General features: G+C 47.3%; 1 protein-coding gene across 11 annotated transcripts in view; it reads right to left on the bottom strand.

Moving 5' to 3' along the window:
* AGAP1 (ArfGAP with GTPase domain, ankyrin repeat and PH domain 1) overlaps positions 1–22,328 on the bottom strand; it is a 644,171-nt gene that overhangs the window by 364,052 nt on the left and 257,791 nt on the right. For all 11 annotated transcript variants that reach the window (XM_030802725.1, XM_012501083.2, XM_030802726.1 and 8 more), the window contains one exon: positions 20,284–20,418. In XM_030802725.1, the coding sequence (XP_030658585.1) occupies positions 20,284–20,418 (135 nt within the window). The remainder of the gene's footprint in view (positions 1–20,283; positions 20,419–22,328) is intronic.

The following is a 22,328-nucleotide window of genomic DNA, read 5'->3' as shown; positions in this document are numbered from 1 at the left end:
GTGGCAAAATCTACCTGGAAGCCAGTTTTTAACCACACGGTTCACGGGTGACCAGGGACGCAGGAGAGGGGGTCCTGACAGGCTGACGTCCCCCCTCCACACACACGGCAGGGAGTTGGGGCACCCATCTGGGAGTGCTCCCATGCGCCAGCTCCTGTCTCCCCATGACCAGGGTGCTCTGGTCAGACCCAGGAACGTCACAGCTGACTGTGCCTGTGCTAAATGGCCAGAGCCTAAGCTGCTGCGAGTTCAACAAAAGCTCTTGAGCAAGAGGTGGGCACTCTTGCTACCCAGTAGGCACTCAAAAAATATGCAGAGAACGGACCCAGCGAAGGACTGAGCAGCACATGGCTGTCTCTGGGGCTGTCCATCCACGGTCAGCAGATGCCAGCAGGGAAAAAACTGCTATGATGTCATAAAGACATGGAGTCCAGAGGAAATTAAATAACATGGTAAACAGTCTCAGGCCTTATTAAAGCAAATTATTTAAAAGAACATAGAAGAGAGTCCCAATTTTACTTAAAAGGTATTGAAAACTGAGGGGCATTTACAATAAAATGTTAGTTATTGGCTGGGCACGGTGGCTCATACCTGTAATCCCAGCACTTTGGGAGGCCGAGGCAGATGGATCACCTGAGGTCAGGAGATCAAGACCAGCCTGGACAATATGCTGAAACCCAGTCTCTACTAAAAATACAAAAATTTGCCGGGCGTGGTGGCGCAGCTTTAGGAGATTTTATGATTGCATCAATATCCATCATGGGATGCAGGAGCCCCCCGGAGCCCCCGCTTGAGAATCACTTGAACCTGGGAGGCGGTGGCTGCAGTGAGCCGAGATGGCACCACTGCACTCCAGCCTGGGTGACAGAGTGAGACTCTGTTTCAAAAAGAAAGAAAAAATGTATATGTATATATAGTAATTACTAGCAGGGGGATTATAGATGATTTTTAGTGGCTTTCTTACAGTTTCCTGTATTTTTACAAACAAGTTATTTTAATCACAAAAATATGTTTAAATGTATGTATTCAGAAGATATGAGATACACTAGCTAATATACGAAACATACATAAGTGTGTATCTTAATAGAAACAGATGTGAAGTGTAACTCTGGAAAACCAAAGTCTGTGGAAAGGACTGGATGCTCCTTGGCAGCCGAGGGCCACATCTTCCCCTGTGCCAGTGCAGAACTCAGCCAACACAAGCCAGGCTGCCTCGGAGTGTCGCCTGTGCCTCCCCTATGATCCAGGACCGGGTGAGAGGCGGCACCTGGAGATGCCCTTTAGTCACTGCTGTTTTTTCACTGCCTCCTGGACATTTTGACCATGATATTTTACAGCAATTAATTGTATATTGTGTTGGAAGGATTTCCTCTGTATGTCATTAAACTTCTTCAAGAGCATCCTAACTTACCTCACGCAACAGCATGAACGGAACAACTAACTGTTTGCGTTTCTTTAACAACCATTTGGGCAAAGGGCCTGCCCAGGAAGGAGGACAGAAACCAAAGACCTGAGTCAGGCTTGTCACCATCTCTCTCGCAAAACTCCAATTCCTTAAAACATTATTTAGTAGCATAAGCCAATGATGCAATGCCAACAATTTTCTGCAAAAGAGTGAAGATCACGCAAACCTTGACGTTAGACGAAAAAGAAAACTCAAAGCAGAAAGACTTGGGCACGCCCCGCTCAGCAGCCCAGGCACGTCCTGGCTCTCGTGGGTTGAAGAGATAGACCCAGCTCCGTGGGCAGGTGAGCAGTGACTGCATGACCTGCTATCAATCCCAGGAGTGCTCCTGGAGGGCACCGTGCCAGGCACTGGGGGAGAAAAGACACGCCTGGGCCCCAAGGCAGCAGCAACAGGACTGTGTGACAGAGCTACGGGGGACGGGCACCAAGAACCCAGAAGAGGGAAAATACCCAGGAAAACGAAGGATCTGGGAAAGGATCCAAGGCTGGCGATTTCTAATCCAGTTGAATAATTTTCACTCATTTATTGTGAATTACCCGAGTCACTGCGATCTTTAGTACAGTTGGTATAATTATTGGAATATTTGCTAAGGTCTGTCATCAGGAATCCTATTTCTGAGATCAGCGTTTTTCAAATTGTATTCCGGCAGCAGGCGCTTCTTCAGTAAGAAATGGATCCGGGAACTTGATGAATCAGACAGAGGAAGCTGCAGCGCTGGCCGAACTGGGGCCTGGCCCACATGGCTGCCCCGATCCCCCGACAATACTGTCAACCGCCCACGGTGCTGGGAGCAGGCTTCATCCCACGACGGCTGTGCCTACCCTCTCTACAAAGCCGTGCCCACCTGCAGGTAGGTTCTGTGAATGTGCCCCAGCACCGTGCACATCCCTGGATGCCGCCGGAGTTTACTGATTCGACTGCAACACCTGAACCTTGGGCCACAGCTCTACCCACTGGCTCCCCATAGAATGCCCTACATTTTAGAGGATGGTAAAACACTATCCTTTGGCACTAGAAGACTACTTTGTGAAAGCTACCCTTCTAAAGGGAATGTGGCTCTCTGCTCTGATGAAATATCCACTTTTACTTAACTTCTTTTCTCATGACTTTCTGCCAAATTTTCACTATTCTATATACTGAAAGTAGTAAAATTCTCCAAAATCTGTATAAATTCTAGACACTCAATTTGTACATATTCTGATAGAGAAAATGTTTGAAGAATACTGAGTTTGTGAAGCCCTCTATCTTAGAGTGAGAAAAACTAAGAGGGAAAAGAAAGAAACCTTCGAGAAACTAGAAGACTCTGGCCAGGCACGTTGGCTCACACCTGTAATTCTAGCACTGTGGGAGGCAGAGGCGAGTGGAATGGTTGAGGCCAGGAGTTCGAAACCAGCCTGGCCAACATGATGTAACCCTGTCTCTACTAAAAATACAGAAATCAGCCGGGCATGATGGCGTGGGTGACTGTAGTCCCAGCTACTTGGGAAGCTGAGGCAGGAGAATTGCTTGAACCTGGGAGGCAGAGATTGCAGTGAGTCCAGATTGTGCCACTGCACTCCAGCCTGGGAGACAGAGTCTCGCTCTGTCTCAAAAAAAAAAAAAAAAAAAAAAAGACAAGAAACCGGAAGATTCTAAACCAAGATAAACATGGATATACATTAGAATCCCATCCGTGCTGCGCCCCCAGCCCACTGCCAACCCCACAGGGAACACAGCAGCTGCTATTCCTCTGGAAAGGTCCCCGTTGCCTGCAGAAACTTACCACTCTCGGTAATGGTGCTTAGATTTGTAAACGGAATATCTACATTCCCAAAAAATGATCAACTCCCATCATTCTGCCCAGGAGTGTCAGTCTGACTTTGCCTTTGAGACCTCATCTCTCTAAACATGACTGCATAAAGGTAAGGTCATGGCTTTGGTCAACAGGAAGAAGCAATGGCTGGGCAGAGGCTGATGGCGTGGGCCAGACCCCCAGCCCGCAGAGCCTCCACACTTGGCCCGGGTGCTCACTGGTGCACATGAGAAGCCTGCGCCCGACCTGCCTCCAGATTCAAGGCTGCAGACGCTAACGTGAGGGGCCTGGGCAGTCACTCAAGCCAGAGTAACTCTTGGTGCATTCTGTTAAGAGAGAATGATGGGCTAAATAAGTCCATTTATTATACTCTATAAAGAAGTATCAGGCCAGGGTGCAGTGGCTCACACCTGTAATCCCAGCACTTTGGGAGGCCAAGGTGGGCAGATCACCTGACGTCAGGAGTTTGAGACCAGCCTGGCCAAGATATTGAATCGTTTCTACTAAAAATACAAAAATTAGCCAGGCGTGGTGGCGGGCTGTAATCCTAGATACTTGGGAGGCTGAATCAGGAGAATCGCTTGAATCTGGGAGGCAGAGGTTGCAGTGAGCCAAGATCATACCACTGAACTCCAGAATGGACAAAAGAGCGAAACTCCATCTCAAAAAAAAAAAAAAATTAGCTGGTGTGGTGGCACGCACATATAATCCCAGCTACTCGGCAGGCTGAGGCATGAGAATTGCTTGAACCCGGGAGGTGGAGGTAGCAGTGAGCAGAGATCGTAACACTGCACTCTAGCCTGGGTGACAGAGCCAGACTCCTTCTCAAAAAAATGCAAAAAAAAAAAAAAAAAAAAAAAAAAACTTTGTGTCTTTGGCCAACTTTTCTTTGATTCTTCTGTAAAGTTACATGCAGGGCAAAATCACAGAATATATAACCACAGAATGTAGAATTCTTCAACCACAGAATATAAAATTTCATCTTTTTAATTGTGTTTGCCTCCTCATTCCAATGAATGAAACTTTTTTATTTCTGCACTTGTGTGCTGCTGATCCAGTAACTTCACACGCTTTGTGGAGTGTATCTTATTACAGGTCTAAATGGTCTCTTAAACCAGTGTGTTTTATTGTATCTGTATTCTCCATGGTGACAGCAAAAGGAAAAAATTTACGCAGGAGAATAATCCTTAGAAGCGCTTTCAATGCCCCCTAGTGGCGGTTTACTAAATTACAACAGCACTTGCATACACTGTACTTCATGGGCCATAGGGTCCTTCTAGCTCAGACCTTGTCACAGACCCAATGCCCTGTTACCCACATATTCTGTTGCACGCAGAAAACGGTCTGTGAATGAGTTTTTATTAGTCAGCTTATAAAAATAATCGATGTGTTATCATACTGCATTTAATCCAAGCACCCTGTGTTAAAATGGCTTAAATCTTACTAAAAATAATTATAACTTAAAGGAGCATTTTATTTCAGCTCACTACCAAGTTTTTAATGTAGCCAATGGCTTCTAAGTATAACATTCATAAAACAAGAATCAAACTGTGCAGCCAAAAGATACAGACCTAATTTCTAGCACCTGCCTTGCTACTAACCACTCTCTGACAAGACTGGTCCTGTCCACCTGTGAAGGGAAGGGTCAAGCTAGGTGGGGTCTCTGTCCTTCCAGCTCTGAAATTCTACACATCTAGAGGTCAGGCCAGAAATGTAAGCGCTACCTTGGACTTTTCATTGAATAATGAAATCTCGGTGCGGGCATGGGAGTATTTCCTAGCATCCAGATGACTATGTTGGTGTTCAATATTTTTTCTTGCAGTTTACTCACAAAGTTAAATGAGGAAGTTTTCCGAAACTCCAGAATTCACAGACCATGAAGATTCACTCTGAACTATGGCTGTGCTTGGAATACAGTTGGCTGTGGATGAGTCACAGCCCCTCCTGCAGAAGTAGACATGTACAAGGCAAAGTGCTGCCGAACATTTAGGGGGGAAGCGATTGCTCAGCCCAGGGAGAACGGAACATGTGGTACAGTCCACTTGGCTGCGATCACGGCACCAGGACTCACCACGCAGCAGTGAGCCGATGAGCCCCCAAACGAACAGTGTTCAGCTTCTCTTTTTAGGCTGGACTGCTGCTGATTAATTACATGTTTGACTAAAAAGTGCAGGCACAAGTTCCCACTGGAGGGACTGCGCCTGTGGGAGCAGCCTGAGACTACCACCCATGGGGAAAGCAAAGCAGCTGCCACGGGTGCTCCCAGATGCCCCCCATCCCACGGATGCTCCCAGATGCCCCCCATCCCACAGACACTCCCAGATACCCCATCACACAGATGCTCCCAGATACCCCCACCCCACAGACCCTCCCAGATGCCCCCACCCCACAGACCCTCCCAGATGCCCCCATCCCACAGACATTCCCAGGTAACCCCATCCCACGGACATTCCCAGGTGCCCCCACCCCATGGACACTCCCAGGTGCCCCCATCCCATAGGCGCTCCAAAGTGCCCCCATCAGGGGTGGGAACATGCAGGCAGCCGAGCCCACTCAGGATGCAGCAGAGATAAGGAGACATGTTTGGGTTTTAATTCTTTAGCTGTTGTGGCAGTGACCTGTCAGTGGCTGAGTTCTGAAATCCTGATATTTCAAACATGGAATAACAGATTTTTAGGATCACCAAAGCGGGGGATGTGCTTTAGGTGCCTGGGAAAGTCTACGTGACCAAGATCCCCAGTCCAGATGGACGATGAGGAGAAGCAGAAAAGGAATAAACATGGGCAACCAGGAGGAGGTGAAGCGACCGTGGCGGGCCACAGCTCTTCCCTGAAACTCGGTTTCTGTGCATGAAAATGAAGGGTATAGAGGGATTCTCTAGCCCTTCAGAGCACCAACAACACACAGCCATGCTCAGGGAACTGGCAGTTTTGCTTTCTCTTTGCCTCCCTTGAAGTGTACTTCAGATATTTGTCTGTAAGATGCTGATGTGCCGATAAAAGCGCCTACCAACCAGTCGGAAGAGCTTACGGAAGCATGGCACTTCCGCCGTGCAAGTTCACCTCCATGTGTCACAGCCACACACGGGCAACAGCCACACACGGCCACACACGGCCACAGCCACACACGGGTCACAGCCACACACAGGCCAGAGCCACACATGGGTCACAGCCACAGCCACACACAGATCTTCAGACCAGCGCTCTGTGCTGTCATAGCATTCTGGGGAGCATGGCTGCTCCCACCTTTGCAACCGCCTGATGACCCCAAAATGGCGCATCTGTAAGAGCAGCAAGAACTGCCTGGGTCCCTAGGACAGGTAGGAAATCAGTTAACATAACAGATTACAGGACGTGGGCTTATTTTCATATTTGGGGGTGACTTACATGAAATAATACTTGATTTTTTCTGTGTATAAACTGATAGAGATTTTCGAAATGAATATACCCAGTGTGGCCAGGTGCAGAAAGTTAGGACAGGCCTCCTGGAAGGCAAGTCAACACCGAGCATTCAAAGCCTTCTTCATTCTGCAAGCCGTGGACGCACAGTCTCACTTCCAGAGATGGATCCTCGGGAAATTAGGAAGGACAGAGACACAGCTTGCAGTAAAGAGAACCATGCACGGAAGCACTCATCTAAATCAAATACAGAGGGATAAAAACCCAACTACATGTCTAGTTGGAGACTGGGTCCAAAAGCTGTTCTGTTTGCTCAAGGAAATGCCATGCAAAAATCAACAACCACAGGGTAGGAAAAGTATTCACAGGTTGGGGATCTCTTGTCCAAAATGCTTGGAAACCAGGGTGTTTTGAATTTCAGATTTTTTTTTTTTTTTTGATTTTGGAATATTTGCGGGCTGAGCATCCCTAAACTGAAAACCTGGAATCCAAAATTCTCCGTGAGCACTTGTGTGCCATGTCTGCACTCAAAACATTTCGGATTTTGGAGCATTTCCAGTTTAAGATTTTGGATTTTCAGATTAGGGATGCTCCACATGTATGTGAAAGAGTACGCTATTAAGTCTCACAATGCATGACAGTCCATTTTTTTCAAACATGGCAGGCGCGCACACACATGCACACACACACACACACACACACACCCGCGCCTTAACAATCATTGCCCCCGGGTGGCAGTGTTGTGAGTGGTTTTTATTTCCATATTTTATATCCTTTAAAAATGATCCTTCTTCTCTTCGGCAAATTTCACAAAATCCAACGTACTCACTGAAGGTTTTACAATCTATTTTTCTTTTCCGTTTTTTTGAGATGGAGTCTCGCTCTGTCTCCCAGGCTGGAGTGCAGTGCTGCGATCTCAGCTGACCACAACCTCTGCCTCCTGGGTCCAAGCAATTCTCCTGCCTTAGCCTCCTGAGCAGCTGGGATTACAGGTGCCTGCCACCATGCTCAGCTAAATTTTTTTTTGTATTTTTAGTAGAGACAGGGTTTCGCCATGTTGGCCGGGCTGGTCTTGAACTCTTGACCTCAGTGGATCCACCTGCCTCGGCTTCCCGAAGTGCTGGAATTACAGGTGTAAGTCACCGCATCTGGCCTATTTTTCTCTTAGGAAAACAAAGTTGAAATCCACACTTCCCAGCTGACTTTTGCTTACGTCAGGGAAGACTCATAAGGCCGTCAGTGCATCGCTCTCCTCGTCACAACGCTTCGACGAGCCTCCGCATTCAATACACAAACTCACCCCAGATTCCAGAGCCCAACCTTTAGGGATGCCCCTGATCTGCTCGGAGCCTGAATTCCTCACATCCTCTTGGAGCCAGTGTCTGGCCAGGCTCACCCTACAAGGACCATGCAAAAAATATCAAAGTCCATGAGACAAAGCCACCCTTTCCGAGGTTAAAGAACTTCACGACTTGGCTGGGCGTGGTGGCTCACACCTGTAATCCCAGCACTTTGGGAGGCCGAGGCGGGCGGATCACGAAGTCAGGAGATCGAGACCATCCTGGCAAACACAGTGAAACCCCGTCTCTACTAAAAAAAAAAAATACAAAAAATTAGCCGGGCAAGGTGGCCGGCGCCTGTAGTCCCAGCTATGTGGGAGGCTGAGGCAGGAGAATGGCGTGAACCCCGGGGGGCGGAGCCTGCAGTGAGCTGAGATCGCGCCACTGCACTCCAGCCTGGGTGAAAGAGCGAGACTCCTTCTCAAGAAAAAAAAAAAAAGAACTTCACGACTTAAAAAGGATTACTTTTCCTCATCTTTCATCGAGTGAACAAATTCAGTGCTGCTAACCCAGTGGTTTGTGGGTAGCTCCTCGATCAGCGAAGTTTACTTAGAAAAAAGGACCATATGGCTATGTCCATATCTCTGCAATTATTTATTTATTTTTTGGGGACATTGTTTTGCTCTTGTCCCCCAGGCTCGAGTGCAACGGCACGATCTCAGCTCACTGGAACCTCTGCCTCCTGGGTTCAAGCGATTCTCCTGCCTCAGCCTCCCGAGTAGGTGGGATTACAGGCACGCACCACTATGCCCGGCTAATTTTTTGCTTTCAGTAGAGATGGGGTTTCACCACGTTGGCCAGGCTGGTCTTGAACTCCCGACCTCAGGTGATCCACCCACCTTATCCTCCCAAAGTGCTGGGATTACAGGCATGAGCCACTGTGCGCCCAGCCTATGTCCATATTCTCTAAGGAAAAAAAAATTATAAAAAACTTCAAAATAACTGGAAAACATCAGCTACAGATTGTGACAACTTCTGACTATCCTAGTTAAGTAATATTCTCTTATTCTTTTGATCAGAGATTCCGTGGAGGGTTAACTAGGTCAAAAAGTACATCACTACTTAATCATTTTAAAAACATTAGAAAGAGCAGAATGCCGTGGCATTATGAACAGATTATGAACAAAAATAAAAGCCATTTGTATGCATTAATGATACATCACGCTAATTCAAGCTGGCTAAAGTCATTAGAGAGAAGTCCTGGGGCAAAACGCAGCTATGATACCGCAGTGCAGAAAAGTATTAAAATAACCATTTTCTATGTCATTGATAAAATTAATTCCATGAGCAAAAGAGATGAGTCTTAACATGAAAATCAAAACAGAGAACATTTACTAATAGTGTGTTTAATGATCTAATGTTGGCAGTGTGAGAGTTAATTCAGGCATTTCTCTGCACACGTATGAGCATCTGTGCACACTTAACGTTTCCAGTAAGAGAAGCACAGCAGGAAAAATCCCAGACTTAGGGTAAGAAATTGCCAGAAGAGATCACAGGCTCTATTAACACAATTATTCTACAACACCACTAAATAACAATTTATTTATTGTCCCTGGTTGTTTGTTACATCAAACTTAAGATTTTAAGACAATTTCTTCCTGTTATTTCTGAAAGAATCAAAATTCCTTTCCTTGTAGTTTCCTTGGGTGTCACTTTATCATGTTTCATACTTGACCCCATATCACTAAGGCCAGCAGGTGCAATCTGTGGAGTATGGAGCACAGTGATAATTAAGATATTCCCTCCCGCACCTAAACATTTTCATATTAAATGGCTGGCGTTAAGCAAATCAAGCGATAAGACTGAGAGAGAATCCTTTAAAAGTCGGGCTGCTGCGAGTGGTGGCTAATGCCTATAATCCCATCACACTTTGGAAGGCTGAGACAGGAGGATCACTTGAGACCAGGAGCTGGAGACTGGATTTGGCAATACATCGAGACCCCTATCTCTACAAAAATTTTGAAAAATGAGCTGGGCATGGTGGCATGCACCAGTAGTGCTAGCTACTCAGGAGGCTGAGGTGGGAGGATGGCTTGAGCCCCAGAGTCTGAAACTGCAGTGAGCTATGATGGCACCACTGTACTCCAGCCTGTGTGACAGAGCGAGATCCTGTCTCAATTAAGAAATAATAATAAAAAAAAAGGGCAACCCCAAACAAGAAACGAGCTGATTTCATATTTCTAAGATGAAATAATTGAAATAATATTCAAAAGCACTTGGATGATTCAAGGATAATCACCTCAAGCACATTCTCAAATTGGTCTTGAAAATGTTTGGTGTAGCTTCATAATGAATTCTATCTTACACATTCATATTTATTTTGTTTTTGGTTTTGTTTTTTGAGACGGAGTCTCGCTCTGGCGCCCAGGCTGGAGTGCAGTGGTGTGATCTCAGCTCACTGCAACCTCCGCCTCCTGGGTTCAAGAGATTCTCCCGCCTCAGCCTCCCAAGTAGCTGGGACTGCAGGCACACGTCACCATGCCTGGCTAATTTTTGTATTTTTAGAGACGAGTTTCGGCATGTTGGCCAGGCTGGTCTCAAACTCCTGACCTCAGGTAACCCGCCTGCCTCAGCCTCCCAAAGTGCTGAGATTACAGCTGTGAGCCCCCGTGCCCAGCCCATCTCCTATATTTGTATTTATTGAGTATGGAAGATTTTTGTCTCAGCTGATGTGCCAGAAGCTTCTCTCATCAGTAAAACATGTGCTTTTATAGCTTCACGAGCGTAAGAATTTTTCAACCCAAACTAATTTTTTTCTAAAATAGTAACTCAAAAGTATTTTTCATTTTGTTGGATTTTTTTTTAAAACTCTGAATGTATGGTTTACTATACAAAAAGCTTTATTTTAGTTTTGGTATTAATTTGCTATTTCAGTTTATAATTTAACTCTGTTGTAGAAAGAGCTTCTTTGGTTAAGAACTGAATTTGAAAATGCGTACGAAGAAAGGAGTTGGCAATGTCATGTTTCATAAAAATGATCACTATGAAACATTTGTGTATTTTCCCATCCAAATATAAACTAGGGATATGGCATAAGAGAAATACCCACACAAACCCACAAAGGCTTCTTCCTCACATGTGCGCCCCCACCAACAGGCTGAATCAAGTCTCCCTACAGTCAACAGCAGGTCGGCACCTCTCCCATTGGCTGGCAGATAAGCTACTAGGCAGGTCAGATGTGGCTCTTCTGGAGACCATCTGCAGATTCTCACATGCACTGGATGGCCCTACATTAGAAGTTGCCGGGGCCGGGCGTGGTGGCTCACGCCTGTAATCTCAGCACTTTGGGAGGCCGAGGCGGGAGGATCACAAGGTCAGGAGATCGAGACCATCCTGGCTAACACGGTGAAACCCTGTCTCTACTAAAAATACAAAAAAATTAGCCGGGCATGGTGGCGGGCGCCTGTAGTCCCAGCTACTTGGGAGGCTGAGGCAGGAGAATGGTGTGAACCCAGGAGGCGGAGCTTGCAGTGAGCCGAGATCGCACCACTGCACTCCAGCCTGGGTGACAGAGCGAGACTCCATCTCAAAAAAAAAAAAAAAAAAAAAGTTGTTGCCAGGCAATGACATCAATGACCCTAGGGCTAACGACACCAGAATGGCTCCCAAACCAGCATCAAACCCCCTTATATGGCAGGGTGCCATGGCTCATGCCTGTAATCCCAGCACTTTGGGAGGCTGAGGCGGTCGGATCGCTTTGAGCTCAGGAGTTTAAGCCCAGCCTGGACAACATGGCAAAACCCCATTTCTACTAAAAATACAAAAACTAGCTGGGTGTGGTGGCACACACCTGTAATCCCAGCTACTTGGGAGGCTGGGGTGGGAGAATGGCTTGAGCCCAGAAGGCAGAGGTTGCAGTGAACCAAGATTGTGTCACTGAACTCCAGCTTGTGTGACAGTGAGACATTGTCTGAAAACAAAACAGAACAAAAACAACACACCTTACACCTTATGTGACTTGACCATTTAACTCTTGAAGAATGTTTTCTGCTCAGCCCCCAACCCCCATTTGTATTGGTACCACATAAGTGCTGCCAGAGCTTTATGTAGGTCACTTTCTTCATGACATCTTTGTTCTCAGAAAATGTTAAAATATGAACCCCCTTAATGAAGTGTAATTTAAGCAGCTGAACCTCTTTCATACTGTCCTACTACACATCTACCACCCACCTGTCCCAGCAAGTCTTAGAAATAAGACTTTCAATGTGTGGAGGGGATGAGGGTGTAGAGACGGGGACAGTGATGAGTATAGGTGCACAGCCAAGACCACAGGTAGAAACGGGAAATGCTGGCCTTGCCTGACACCAGCTGCACCATGTACCTCTGGGAAGGCAGCATTTCCAACAATGTAGTCCCAGGTGTAAACTGGGCCTAATGAGATCCACTATCCTACATCATAAGCCGTTAGATTGTTATATACTTATTAGTCTTTACTACAAGTGATTAAAAAATGGACAACTAATGACCCATTAATCCACCTTTTCAACATGTATCAAGTGCCTAATGTACACATATGCATGGCTTGCTTTCAAGTGTAAAAAATCTTTTTTGAAGTATTCCCTCACTAACACACATACACACGCATGCGTGCACACACACACACTAGTTCCAATCTAATCTCTAATATAATAAAGGAGGAAAACAAAATAGCAACAAAAACAAATCATAAAACACGCCACGCCGACAATGAAAATTAAGCTGATTTCAGGAAAGAATGGAATAGGCATAACTGATATATCCTTTAACAACACAAAGACTGTGGTATGAGCAAAACAAAATGGTCTAAGATGATGCAGGACCCAGGAGGAAAGGCCCAGAAGACTGCTTACATTCACTGACGCTCTAGCGTGCGTGCAATTAGGTTGCACAAACGGGCTCATTAATACAGCTCCCCTGGTTCTGGACACTCCTGTAATTAGGACCAGGCAGCTGCAGACATTTAATGTGAGATGGGGTTCTTTGCACACCAGGACTTCGATCTCTGGAAGCAAAGCATCAAGAGCACACCGAGGCTCCCTGACTTCCTGCACAACCTTGGTAAAAATAACGCAACCTCTCCCAGCTCGGGCTCTCAGCATGGGTTAGATATGCCCAGGTGAGCCGTTACTGGGAAGGGACAAAAGACAAATGGAATGGCTTCTATACAAGTGCTTTCCAGAATGTTAACTGTAACACAAACATAAAAAGCCAGGGGCAATGAGGTCAAAGGACTGACATAGATCTGCCTAGGCCAGGAACCACTGTCAGATAAACACCCATCCACCAGGATGATGTACACAGCGTGTAAACAGAGGAAGCCCTAATAAGCCACAAGGCTGTGGCCACACTAGCACCTGGCACACAGAGCCCGGGAGCGCTAGCACCTGGCACACAGAGCCCTTCTAGCACCACTGCCCAGCTTTCCCATACACCTAGAACCTACTGTCTCTCCCTCCACAATAATGCAGGTCTGTTCTAGGACAGAAGTCTCCTATGTGAGATCACCAAACTGGCCCTGGAGACCGTTAAGCAGAGAGATGATAATTTGTAATTTACCTCTTTGACATGGATCTTGATCTGGTCTAACAACTATTATCAGAGTCAAAGTTCTGCATGCAGGTTTTCCTATGGTCGTATGAATACGAGTTTAAGAAGAGGCTGACGTTTTGGTGGGGGGCATGCCCTAGCACGCTGCAGATCATATATCTAATGTGATGCTCTGAACTGGGATTTAACAGTGACTAGAAGGCTCAGAAAATGCATGCAAGAATATTAAATTCTATATACCAGCAGTCCCCAACCTTTTTGGCACCAAGGACTGGTTTCATGGAGGACAGTTTTTCTGAGGATCAGGGGTTGGGGAGGCAGGTGGGGGATGGGGACGGTTTTGGGATGAAACTGTTCCATCTCAGATCATCAGGCATTAGAGTCTCATAAGGAGTGCGTAACCTAGATCTCACACATGCGCAGTTCACAACAGGGCTCGTGCTCCTAGGAGAATCTAAGGCTGCCGCTGATCTGACAGGAGGCGGAGCTCAGGGAGTAACGCTGGCTTGCAAGCCGCTCACCTCCCCTGCGGCCTGACTGGGGACCCCTGCTGTATACAAAACATGCTGGGATGCAAATAAACAACCCATGCATAAAAACCACACTGTGGACCACTCAGATACATCTTTATCAGCTCATTCTAGGAGAGGGGGAGTGAGGGGAGAAAGGGCATCAAGCTGCTTGGAGAAGAAATGAAAACAATTCTTTGTACCACTATCAGGTTGTACTCCTGACTGCATATGAAGGGGAAACCCCTCTTTCTTTAGGAATCAGGAGCCTTTAAAATCCCACATGCCATACAGCTACCACAGACACCATAATTTAACAATCATAAACTATGCCCAATTAAAGTTAGGATGCATTGGCTCAAAAATGTCAAAACAAACAAACAAAACCCTGATCCTGTCTCCCTGATTGAACGGATGCCACGACACAGGCCCCTGTGTTCCTGCATGGCACTAGCAGCAGAGAAAGCTCCCAACACGCTACTCAGGAAGACGAGAAACTCAAAGCATTTGAAGACAGACTAAAATTTACACTCTCCAAAACCTAACTGCAGGGAACGACAGTGCTGAATGCACCATCTGCAAGAATATACAGGCAGAGCCCGCTCTCTGCTCTCTTCCTCCCAAGGTGCACACGTAATGCTCAAAGGGGCCCTGTTGCTACCTATACACAGCTTACTACCACCCTGAACGTGACTTGGCCTTCTGAAGGGAGGATTTATTTTTGTCACTAAGTTATAACTATTTTAGGTGACCTTTCAGCATGTAGGCTGAAAAATCCCATCACCAACACTACACCCTTCCTGACCTTCTGGAGACCTGACTAGTCCTATGTCAGACATGCACTCTGTCTGTCCGGAAGAGCTGCTTGCTGCCACTCAGAAAGCTGGTCCTTCATATGAAGTGGGAAAAATGTCTCTTTAAAGAAGAATCGCAAGCTGGGCGCAGTGGGTCATGCCTGCAATCCCAGCACTTTGGAAGGCCAAGGCCAGAGGATCACTTGAAGCCAGGATTTCAAGACCAGCCTAGCCAACATGGCAAAAACCAGTCTCCACTAAAAATCCAAAAAGTAGCTGGGCATGATGGCGCATGCCTGTAATCCCAGCTACTCAGGAGGCAGAGGCAGGAGAACTGCTTGAACCCGGGAGGTAGAGGTTGTAGTGAGCCTAGATCGTGCCACTGCACTCTAACCTGGGTGACAGAGACCCTGCCTCGAAAAAAGGGAAGGGGAAGGGGGAGGGATCGTAGGACCAGAGAAACAATGTCTACATGGAATAAACTTTATTTTCTGTAATCCTTCATGTTCATGTATCCAGGCCCTAACAGAACAAATGAACAGGGACTTTCGAAGAATTTAATGCCAAACACTGAAATCACCATTTTAACTTTAAAAATAGAAAAACTTGTATATAGGTTATTTCCCAGTTGCAGGAAAAGGCAAACAGCCACGCAGAATCTGACAGGTGCAGAGCCGCTGGCTATGAGGCAATCCAGGAACCAGAGCCCTATGCAGTCCCTGCAGATGGACCTGTAGCCCCCAGCTGCCAAGTCCACACATCCAGCCCATCCCAGCCCCCAGTGTCTCCCTCCCCCGGGGCTCTGCTGAGAATCCAAACAGTTGGGTACCCATGGCCCATGTCCAGCTCAGCTGCCCAGGTCAAGCAGAAACCATCTTGTGCAGCCAGCTCACCCTGCCCCACAAGCCACACAAACTCGCCTGTGAGCAGGGGTGAGAACGCTCCACCCCCAGAAAGCAGCTTGGGCTGCCACACTTCTTCTCCACCCCTGGGCAAGACACAGGTCGTTTCTGGGTGACTGTTTGATGTTTACCCTCCCTAGCAGACCTTAACTTCATGGAGGAAGGGACCCTGCCTGTGCTTCCCAATCTGTCTCTAGCCCCTGACCAGACGCACAGTGAGTGGGAAGCTGGAGCTCAGATGAACGAGTGACTGGATGGATGAACCAGCCTGCTAGGCTGCTTCCCAATACCTAAAGCCACTTGCTAGCAGCCATCTGGCAACTCCATGAATGAAAGAAAAGTAAACAGGACTACACAAGTGAACAAAAAGTGAATGCAATGTTTCTCCACTAATTTTTACAACGTCCTTTTGTTACAAGACACTAAGAAGTCAAATGTTGAAGAAGAAAGAATGAGGTCTCTGGCCTTTTAAATGAACCTCGGTACAGAGCCAATCAGGAACGCAGACTCCGCAGGGCGATGGAAGCAGCTGGATTGTTTATTTTATTTACAAGCCAAACATTATGTAGAAATTACAAGCTTTTCCTTTATACTTTCTTTCTACCATATATAGGTATAAAAAGTAAATAAACAAAGTAAGCCCTAGGGCAAAAAAGAAGCCAGAGAGTTATCAAGAAATGTGAATAAACTGAGTCGGCAAGTGGGCAGGGACCCTGCTGGCTGGGTGCGTCCCCTACAAGGCCCTCCCCAGACCTGTGGGCAGAGTGGGCAGGGGCCCTGCTGGCTGGTGCATCCCCTGCGAGGCCCTCCCCAGACCTGTGGGCAGAGCTAGCTGGTGTGTTCTTGAGGCCCCAGGACCTGGTTTGCCTCCATTTTAATGACAATGTTCTGGTGCTGCGGTTAAGTCGTGGCTCTCAGGTCCCAAGGTGGGGGATCCAGTCCAGGCTGTGTCCCTTTGGGTCAAGCTGTGTCGTTTCTCTGAGCCTCGATTTCTTCAACTTGATATAAACCTTACAATGGTTGACTTTCCTTGAGGACTTTTACTTTGTTATTGTTGAGGATTGCTAAGTACCGAATAAAGCCCCTACTCAGCAACTACTTTCATCACTAACACTGAGTTTGTGATTTAAGTGAAAATATATATACAAATAAGAAACCATACACCATATAACTATGATATAAAACATGCAAAGTAACTCTGATTTTACTTTAAAAATGTATCTTCATATGAAAATATTTTAAGGACAAAAAAAATCGCAATAGTCACGGAAGTTGTAGCATCACAGGTATTTGCTTTTCAGATTCCATAAAATCCTACTTTTTTTTTTTTTTTGAGACAGAGTCTCGCTCTGTCACCCAGGTTGGAGTGCAACTGTGCAATCTCAGCTGACTGCAACCTCCGCCTCCCAGGTTCAAGCGATTCTCCTGCCTTGGCCTCCTGAGTAGCTGGGATTACAGGTGCCTGCCACCATGCCCGGCTAATTTTCTGTAATTTTAGTAGAGATGGGGTTTCGCCATGCTGGCCAGGCTGGTCTCAAACTATGGACCTCAGGTGATCTGCCCTCCTCAGCCTCCCAAAGTGTTGGGATTACAGGCGTGAGCCACTGCGCCCAGCCAAAATCCGAATACATAATGAGAGTGTATTATTTCTATAATACGAAACTGGAACGGAAATATCCTGTACCCATGAAAACGGACACTCATCATAGCATCACCTGGGGAGGTGCGACATGAGCTGTCACAGCAACGGAAATGCTTTTTCTGAATATTTTAAAATAATATGTAGAAATATCAGTCCTTATTCTCCCCTTGCCACCCCCCAACCTGAAGAAAACGAAATGCTTCCAACACAGAGGTGGCTGGCTGCCTGTCCTCTGCCTTGAATGTGCTGGGTGTGGTATGGAACTCAACCCAAATTCTTATACTGAAATCCTGACCCCCAGGGGAATAAGAGGTGCGGCCTCTGCCAGGTGGCTGATCACATGGGTGGAACCCTGTGATGGGTTAAGTGCCTTTATGGGAAGGGGCAGGCGAGGGCTTGTGTCCTCTGTTCTCCACGACACAAGCACACAGCCCACTAGGAGAATGGCCCTCAGCAGACACCACACCCACCAGTACCTGGCCCTGGACTCCCATCCTCCGTAAGTGGGAAAAGTTAAGTCTGTTGTATAAGCCACCGGGTCTTGTTAGAGCAGCCAGAACGGACAAAGGCTGTTTGGCAGGAAGGCAGCATCATCCTGACATCCCCCAGTATTCATTATTGACCACATTATTTTTATAAGAAGCATTCATCAACTTATGGAAAACTCATGTATGTTAACCATGATAAATACAAAAGCAAGGGAGTCACTGTGGAGACTAAACTTATCCAGACAACTGAGTCCCTGATATCCTGCACTGGGGACCGGCAAGCTCTCTGCACGGGGCCAGAGAGTAAATATTCTGGGCTTCTCAGGCCGCAAAGACCCTCATCTCTGCTGTCACAGCTGGAGAGGGGCCCAAACCCGCTGCAGCTCATCGACACAAAGCATGGCACTGCGTCACAAAAAGTCTATTTACAGCCAGGCGCGGTGGCTCATGCCTATAATCCTAGCACTTTGGGAGGCCAAGGTGGGCAGATTGCCTGGTCTCAGGAGTTTGAGACCAACTTGGGCAACATGGTGAAAATCCCGTCTCTACTAAAATACAAAAAATTAGCCAGGTGTGGCAGCATGTGCCTGTAATCCCAGCTACTGGGGAGGCTGAGGCACAAGATTTGCCTGAACCTGGGAGGCAGAGGTTGCAGTGAGCTGCCATCACGCCATTGCACTCCAGCCTGGGCAAACAGCGAGACCCTGTCTCCCAAAAAAAGAAGAAAAGTCTATTTATGAAAACAGGCAGCTGGCCTCATGCACGGGCCCGGAGACCCTTCATCTACGACGCTTTACTTCAACATTCACAGGGGCCTTGGCAGCGCAGCAGCCAGCAGTGACCTTGCTCCATTAGGGTGCGCCTGAGAAGAGCTCCAAGGGCCTCCCTGCACAGTTCTTCCAAGTCTCACTAATGTCTCACTAATGTTCACCGGCACGGCTTGAAATGAGGTTTGCTCCCCACAGGACGTTCTCCAAACAGAGGCGGCATGAGGTGCCTGGGATAAACGTGAGTGGAGGGAAGAAGGGGCTGTGGGACCTCAGCGACTTCGTGCTGCTTCTCAGGGGAACCCTGTGCTTCTTCAGCATTGGCACTGGAAAAGGCGAGAAGAAACCTAAGCCATGAAGGACTAACTAGGACCAATGTGCTGAAAAACAGGTAAGTATCTGAGAGGCAGAGATGCGTGGGAAGAGACGGCAGGCTTAGAAAGGAACCTCACTGCTCCAGGAAGGAAAATGTGAAGTTTGAGAACTGATGTCATCTTTGAAACTGAGTTGAACAGTGAACGTATAGAATCCCTACAATTTCAACTCAAGACTAATTTAAACATGTAAAAGAAAAACACAGGTTGCCCCATTTGGAGGAAGTCCCGGGAACAGTCCTGCAGCCACTGCTTTCACCGTGGGTCTTCAGGGTCAGAGCGCGGCGAGTCCTCCATCACCTCGAAGCGGCTCCAGCACTCTCCGGAGAGCCCGAGCGTGGCTGCCCTGCTCTGCCCCTGACAACCCCCTCGGCACCAGAGCAGGGGGACAGGTGGCTCTGCCCCCATGGATTTAAACCAGAAGGGGAGAGGACCCTACAAGTGACTTCCACCACTCCTACCAGCAAAGGGACCCTCTGCCAGAACCATGCCTCTCCCAAGCTTCCAACTTGAAAAGACTGGCTTTAGAAGTATCAGTCCTTATCTACCCCAGACCCTCCTATCCCCAGGGTGACGCCACCTCTCCCGCCCACCCCACGCATCTGCACAGGCTCCTCTCTCATAGACGACGTCTGGCGCTATGATCATCCATGAGTATGTGACCCCCTTGCAGAACCTTATGCTCTTCTAGGAGAATTTTCTGTCGGATTTGTGGCCGTTCCTGAAGGTAGGTGATCAATAATGAATAAAATAACCTAAAAAAAATTCCAAAAGGCTGGTCCTCACCCTCTGCTCTAAGTGCTATCGTGTCATTATTTTTTTTTGGTGGCGGGGGGGAGTCCAAACTTGACACTCTCTCTTCTCCTTTCAGCTCTCTCCTCAAAGCCTAATATCAAATATTTAAACTGCTTTAAAGGACAGGACTGGATTAAGAATGGGCAATTACAATAAACAAATGGCTCACAAACAAGTTTTACAGAGCACATGGATGAATAACAGCTCAAGAAATGTTCTATCCCGTACGCAAAACGGCCCCATAGGTGACACACAGACCCAACACCAGGCTGTTCTTAAGCCATGCCTTGTTGTCTCTTCTGAACACAGCACTATTTATATGAAACATACCTGAGAATTGCCTCTGGGATGGACTGCTCTCAATACCGATGCCCACCCATCAGTGACATATTTCCGCCACCCACGTGCACAAGTGCAGGCAGGACTGATTTCCTGAAGTGCCTCCCGTATCATGAACTGAAAGTAAATTCCCAGCCATGCGCATTTACCGTCCTGGAAGACCCTCTCCACGTTCAGGCCATATGTAGCACACGTCTCGTAGTATGTGCACCGTTTCAGGTCGTTGGAGAGCTTCCTCGCCCTGGCGTCATCGATGACCCTCGGGTTAGTAGAACTTATGGCATCTGGAACAGAAGACCAAAAAGTAACGGCACGGTGACAATGACAACTCTACTTCCCACCTTCCCCACAACACGGAAAACTGGTACCTTACTCAGCAGAAATGTAATTAGTCTATGAATCTGGAATTGTAGAGCACAGTTTGCCTCCCAAATAACAGACTCAAACACCAGAGAAAGTTATTCATTTGTAGAAATTTGTTTTACAGGAGAGCTTCTGAAACTGAAATTTTAAAATGTCCAGAAAGAAGGAACAAGACTTAAATATGGGTCTAGAGGACACATACTTTAGAAGGGAGGAAAAACCACACACACAGTCCCTATGTGCAGGCCCCCTTCTGTGCACCACGCAGGTGGCTAAGCATACTCCCTACACTGGCATTCTTCTTCTAGGTATGGTCACTTGTCCAATGACCCACTTAATAAATGGTCACCAAGCCCCCATTTAGGGTCTGTTTCTGTTCTATGCACAGGGATACCCCAGTGAATTGTTGAAACAGATACAATCTGCACTCTCATGAAACAGACATTCTAGTTGGCCAGAGAGGCAAGCAGAAAAGAAAGACGAATGTGATGAATGGTTCTGAATGTAAGACGGCCACACTGTAAATGATGCCGGGAAGGAGGTCAGGAGGCTTGGGTGACTCTGGGTTTTAGAGCAAGCGGTCAGAGAACCCTCACCTGCAGCAGGTGGGGTGCAGCACACACTGCCTGGGGGCAGAGTGCCTGAGACAGAGGCCGGCAGGGCAGCTGGTGTATATGAGGGAGATGCAGGGGTGAGGCCTAGAGGGGTGGGAGGGAGGTTTGCGGAGAGGGGAGCAGCAAGTCCCCTGAGGTTTTGATGGACCTCCTCAGGGTCACAGGTGACCTGGATCCCCCCAATCTAAGTCATGTGTGCACATGGGGGCATTTGAGCAGCTGCACAGGGATGTCGGCACCAGTTTCCTAAAAAAGAAACTGAGCCTTTTTTTTTTTTTTTTAAGCTCAGCTGTCAGGATTCCCCACCCCCAGCCCTGCCCCATCCATTCCGTTACTATTGAGTTACAATGGCACGTGGAACAGAGAAATGAGGAGCTGGAATGTGAACAGCCACAGGGCTTAGGGGGGACAGAGGACTTTTCACAGATGTTTTTTTGTTTGTTTGTTTTATGAGATGGAGTCTCACTGTGTCGCCCAGGATGGAGTACAGTGGCATGATCTGGCTCACTGCAACCTCTGCCTCCTGGTTTCAAATGATTCTCCTGCCTCAGGCTCCCAAGTAGCTGGGATTACAGGTACTCACCACCATGCCCAACTAATTTTTTGTATTTGTAGTCGACACGGGGTTTCACCATGTTGGCCAGGCTGGTCTCAACTCCTGGCCTCAAGTGATCCACCCGCCCGGGCCTCCCAAAGTGCTGGGATTACAGGCGTGAGCCACTGTGCCCAGCCTTCAGAGACAGTTTCCTAACCTGAATCTTTATCATAGGGCTTGAAGGCTCTTATGCCAAAGCAAACAATAAACAACTCTTTAAACAAAAATCCACCAACAGGATTTCTCCACCAGTCAAAGAAACAGCAGCAAAGTTATACAAAAGAGCGACCACCTTCGACATTTTATTTTTGTGGAGAAAGGGCATTTGGCAACTTCATTTTTTGAAGTATATTTAAAAAGTGATGTCCTGAGGAATTTATTCAGTTTTTCCTTTTCTCTTTTATCATGTTATTTTCTTAGCCCCATGAAATAGGTTTGGGCTGGCGTTTCTCCGTTACCGGGAGGCAAGTGAACTCTGCAGTTATGGGTTCTTTCTCTGACAATCACCACTACAGCCTCCATAGGCTGCACCCCCATTCCAGGGATACGGTCAAAGGGCACCTCGTCCTGCCTTCTTGTCTTGCTGATTAGTAAATCTGACTTGCATTTCACAACATTTAAG

The sequence above is a fragment of the Nomascus leucogenys genome, chromosome 22a (genome assembly GCF_006542625.1).
Source record: "Nomascus leucogenys isolate Asia chromosome 22a, Asia_NLE_v1, whole genome shotgun sequence".
NCBI lineage: Eukaryota > Metazoa > Chordata > Mammalia > Primates > Hylobatidae > Nomascus > Nomascus leucogenys.
The sequence above is the reverse complement of the archived record's forward strand: the minus strand, read 5'-3'. Positions and strand labels throughout refer to the sequence as shown.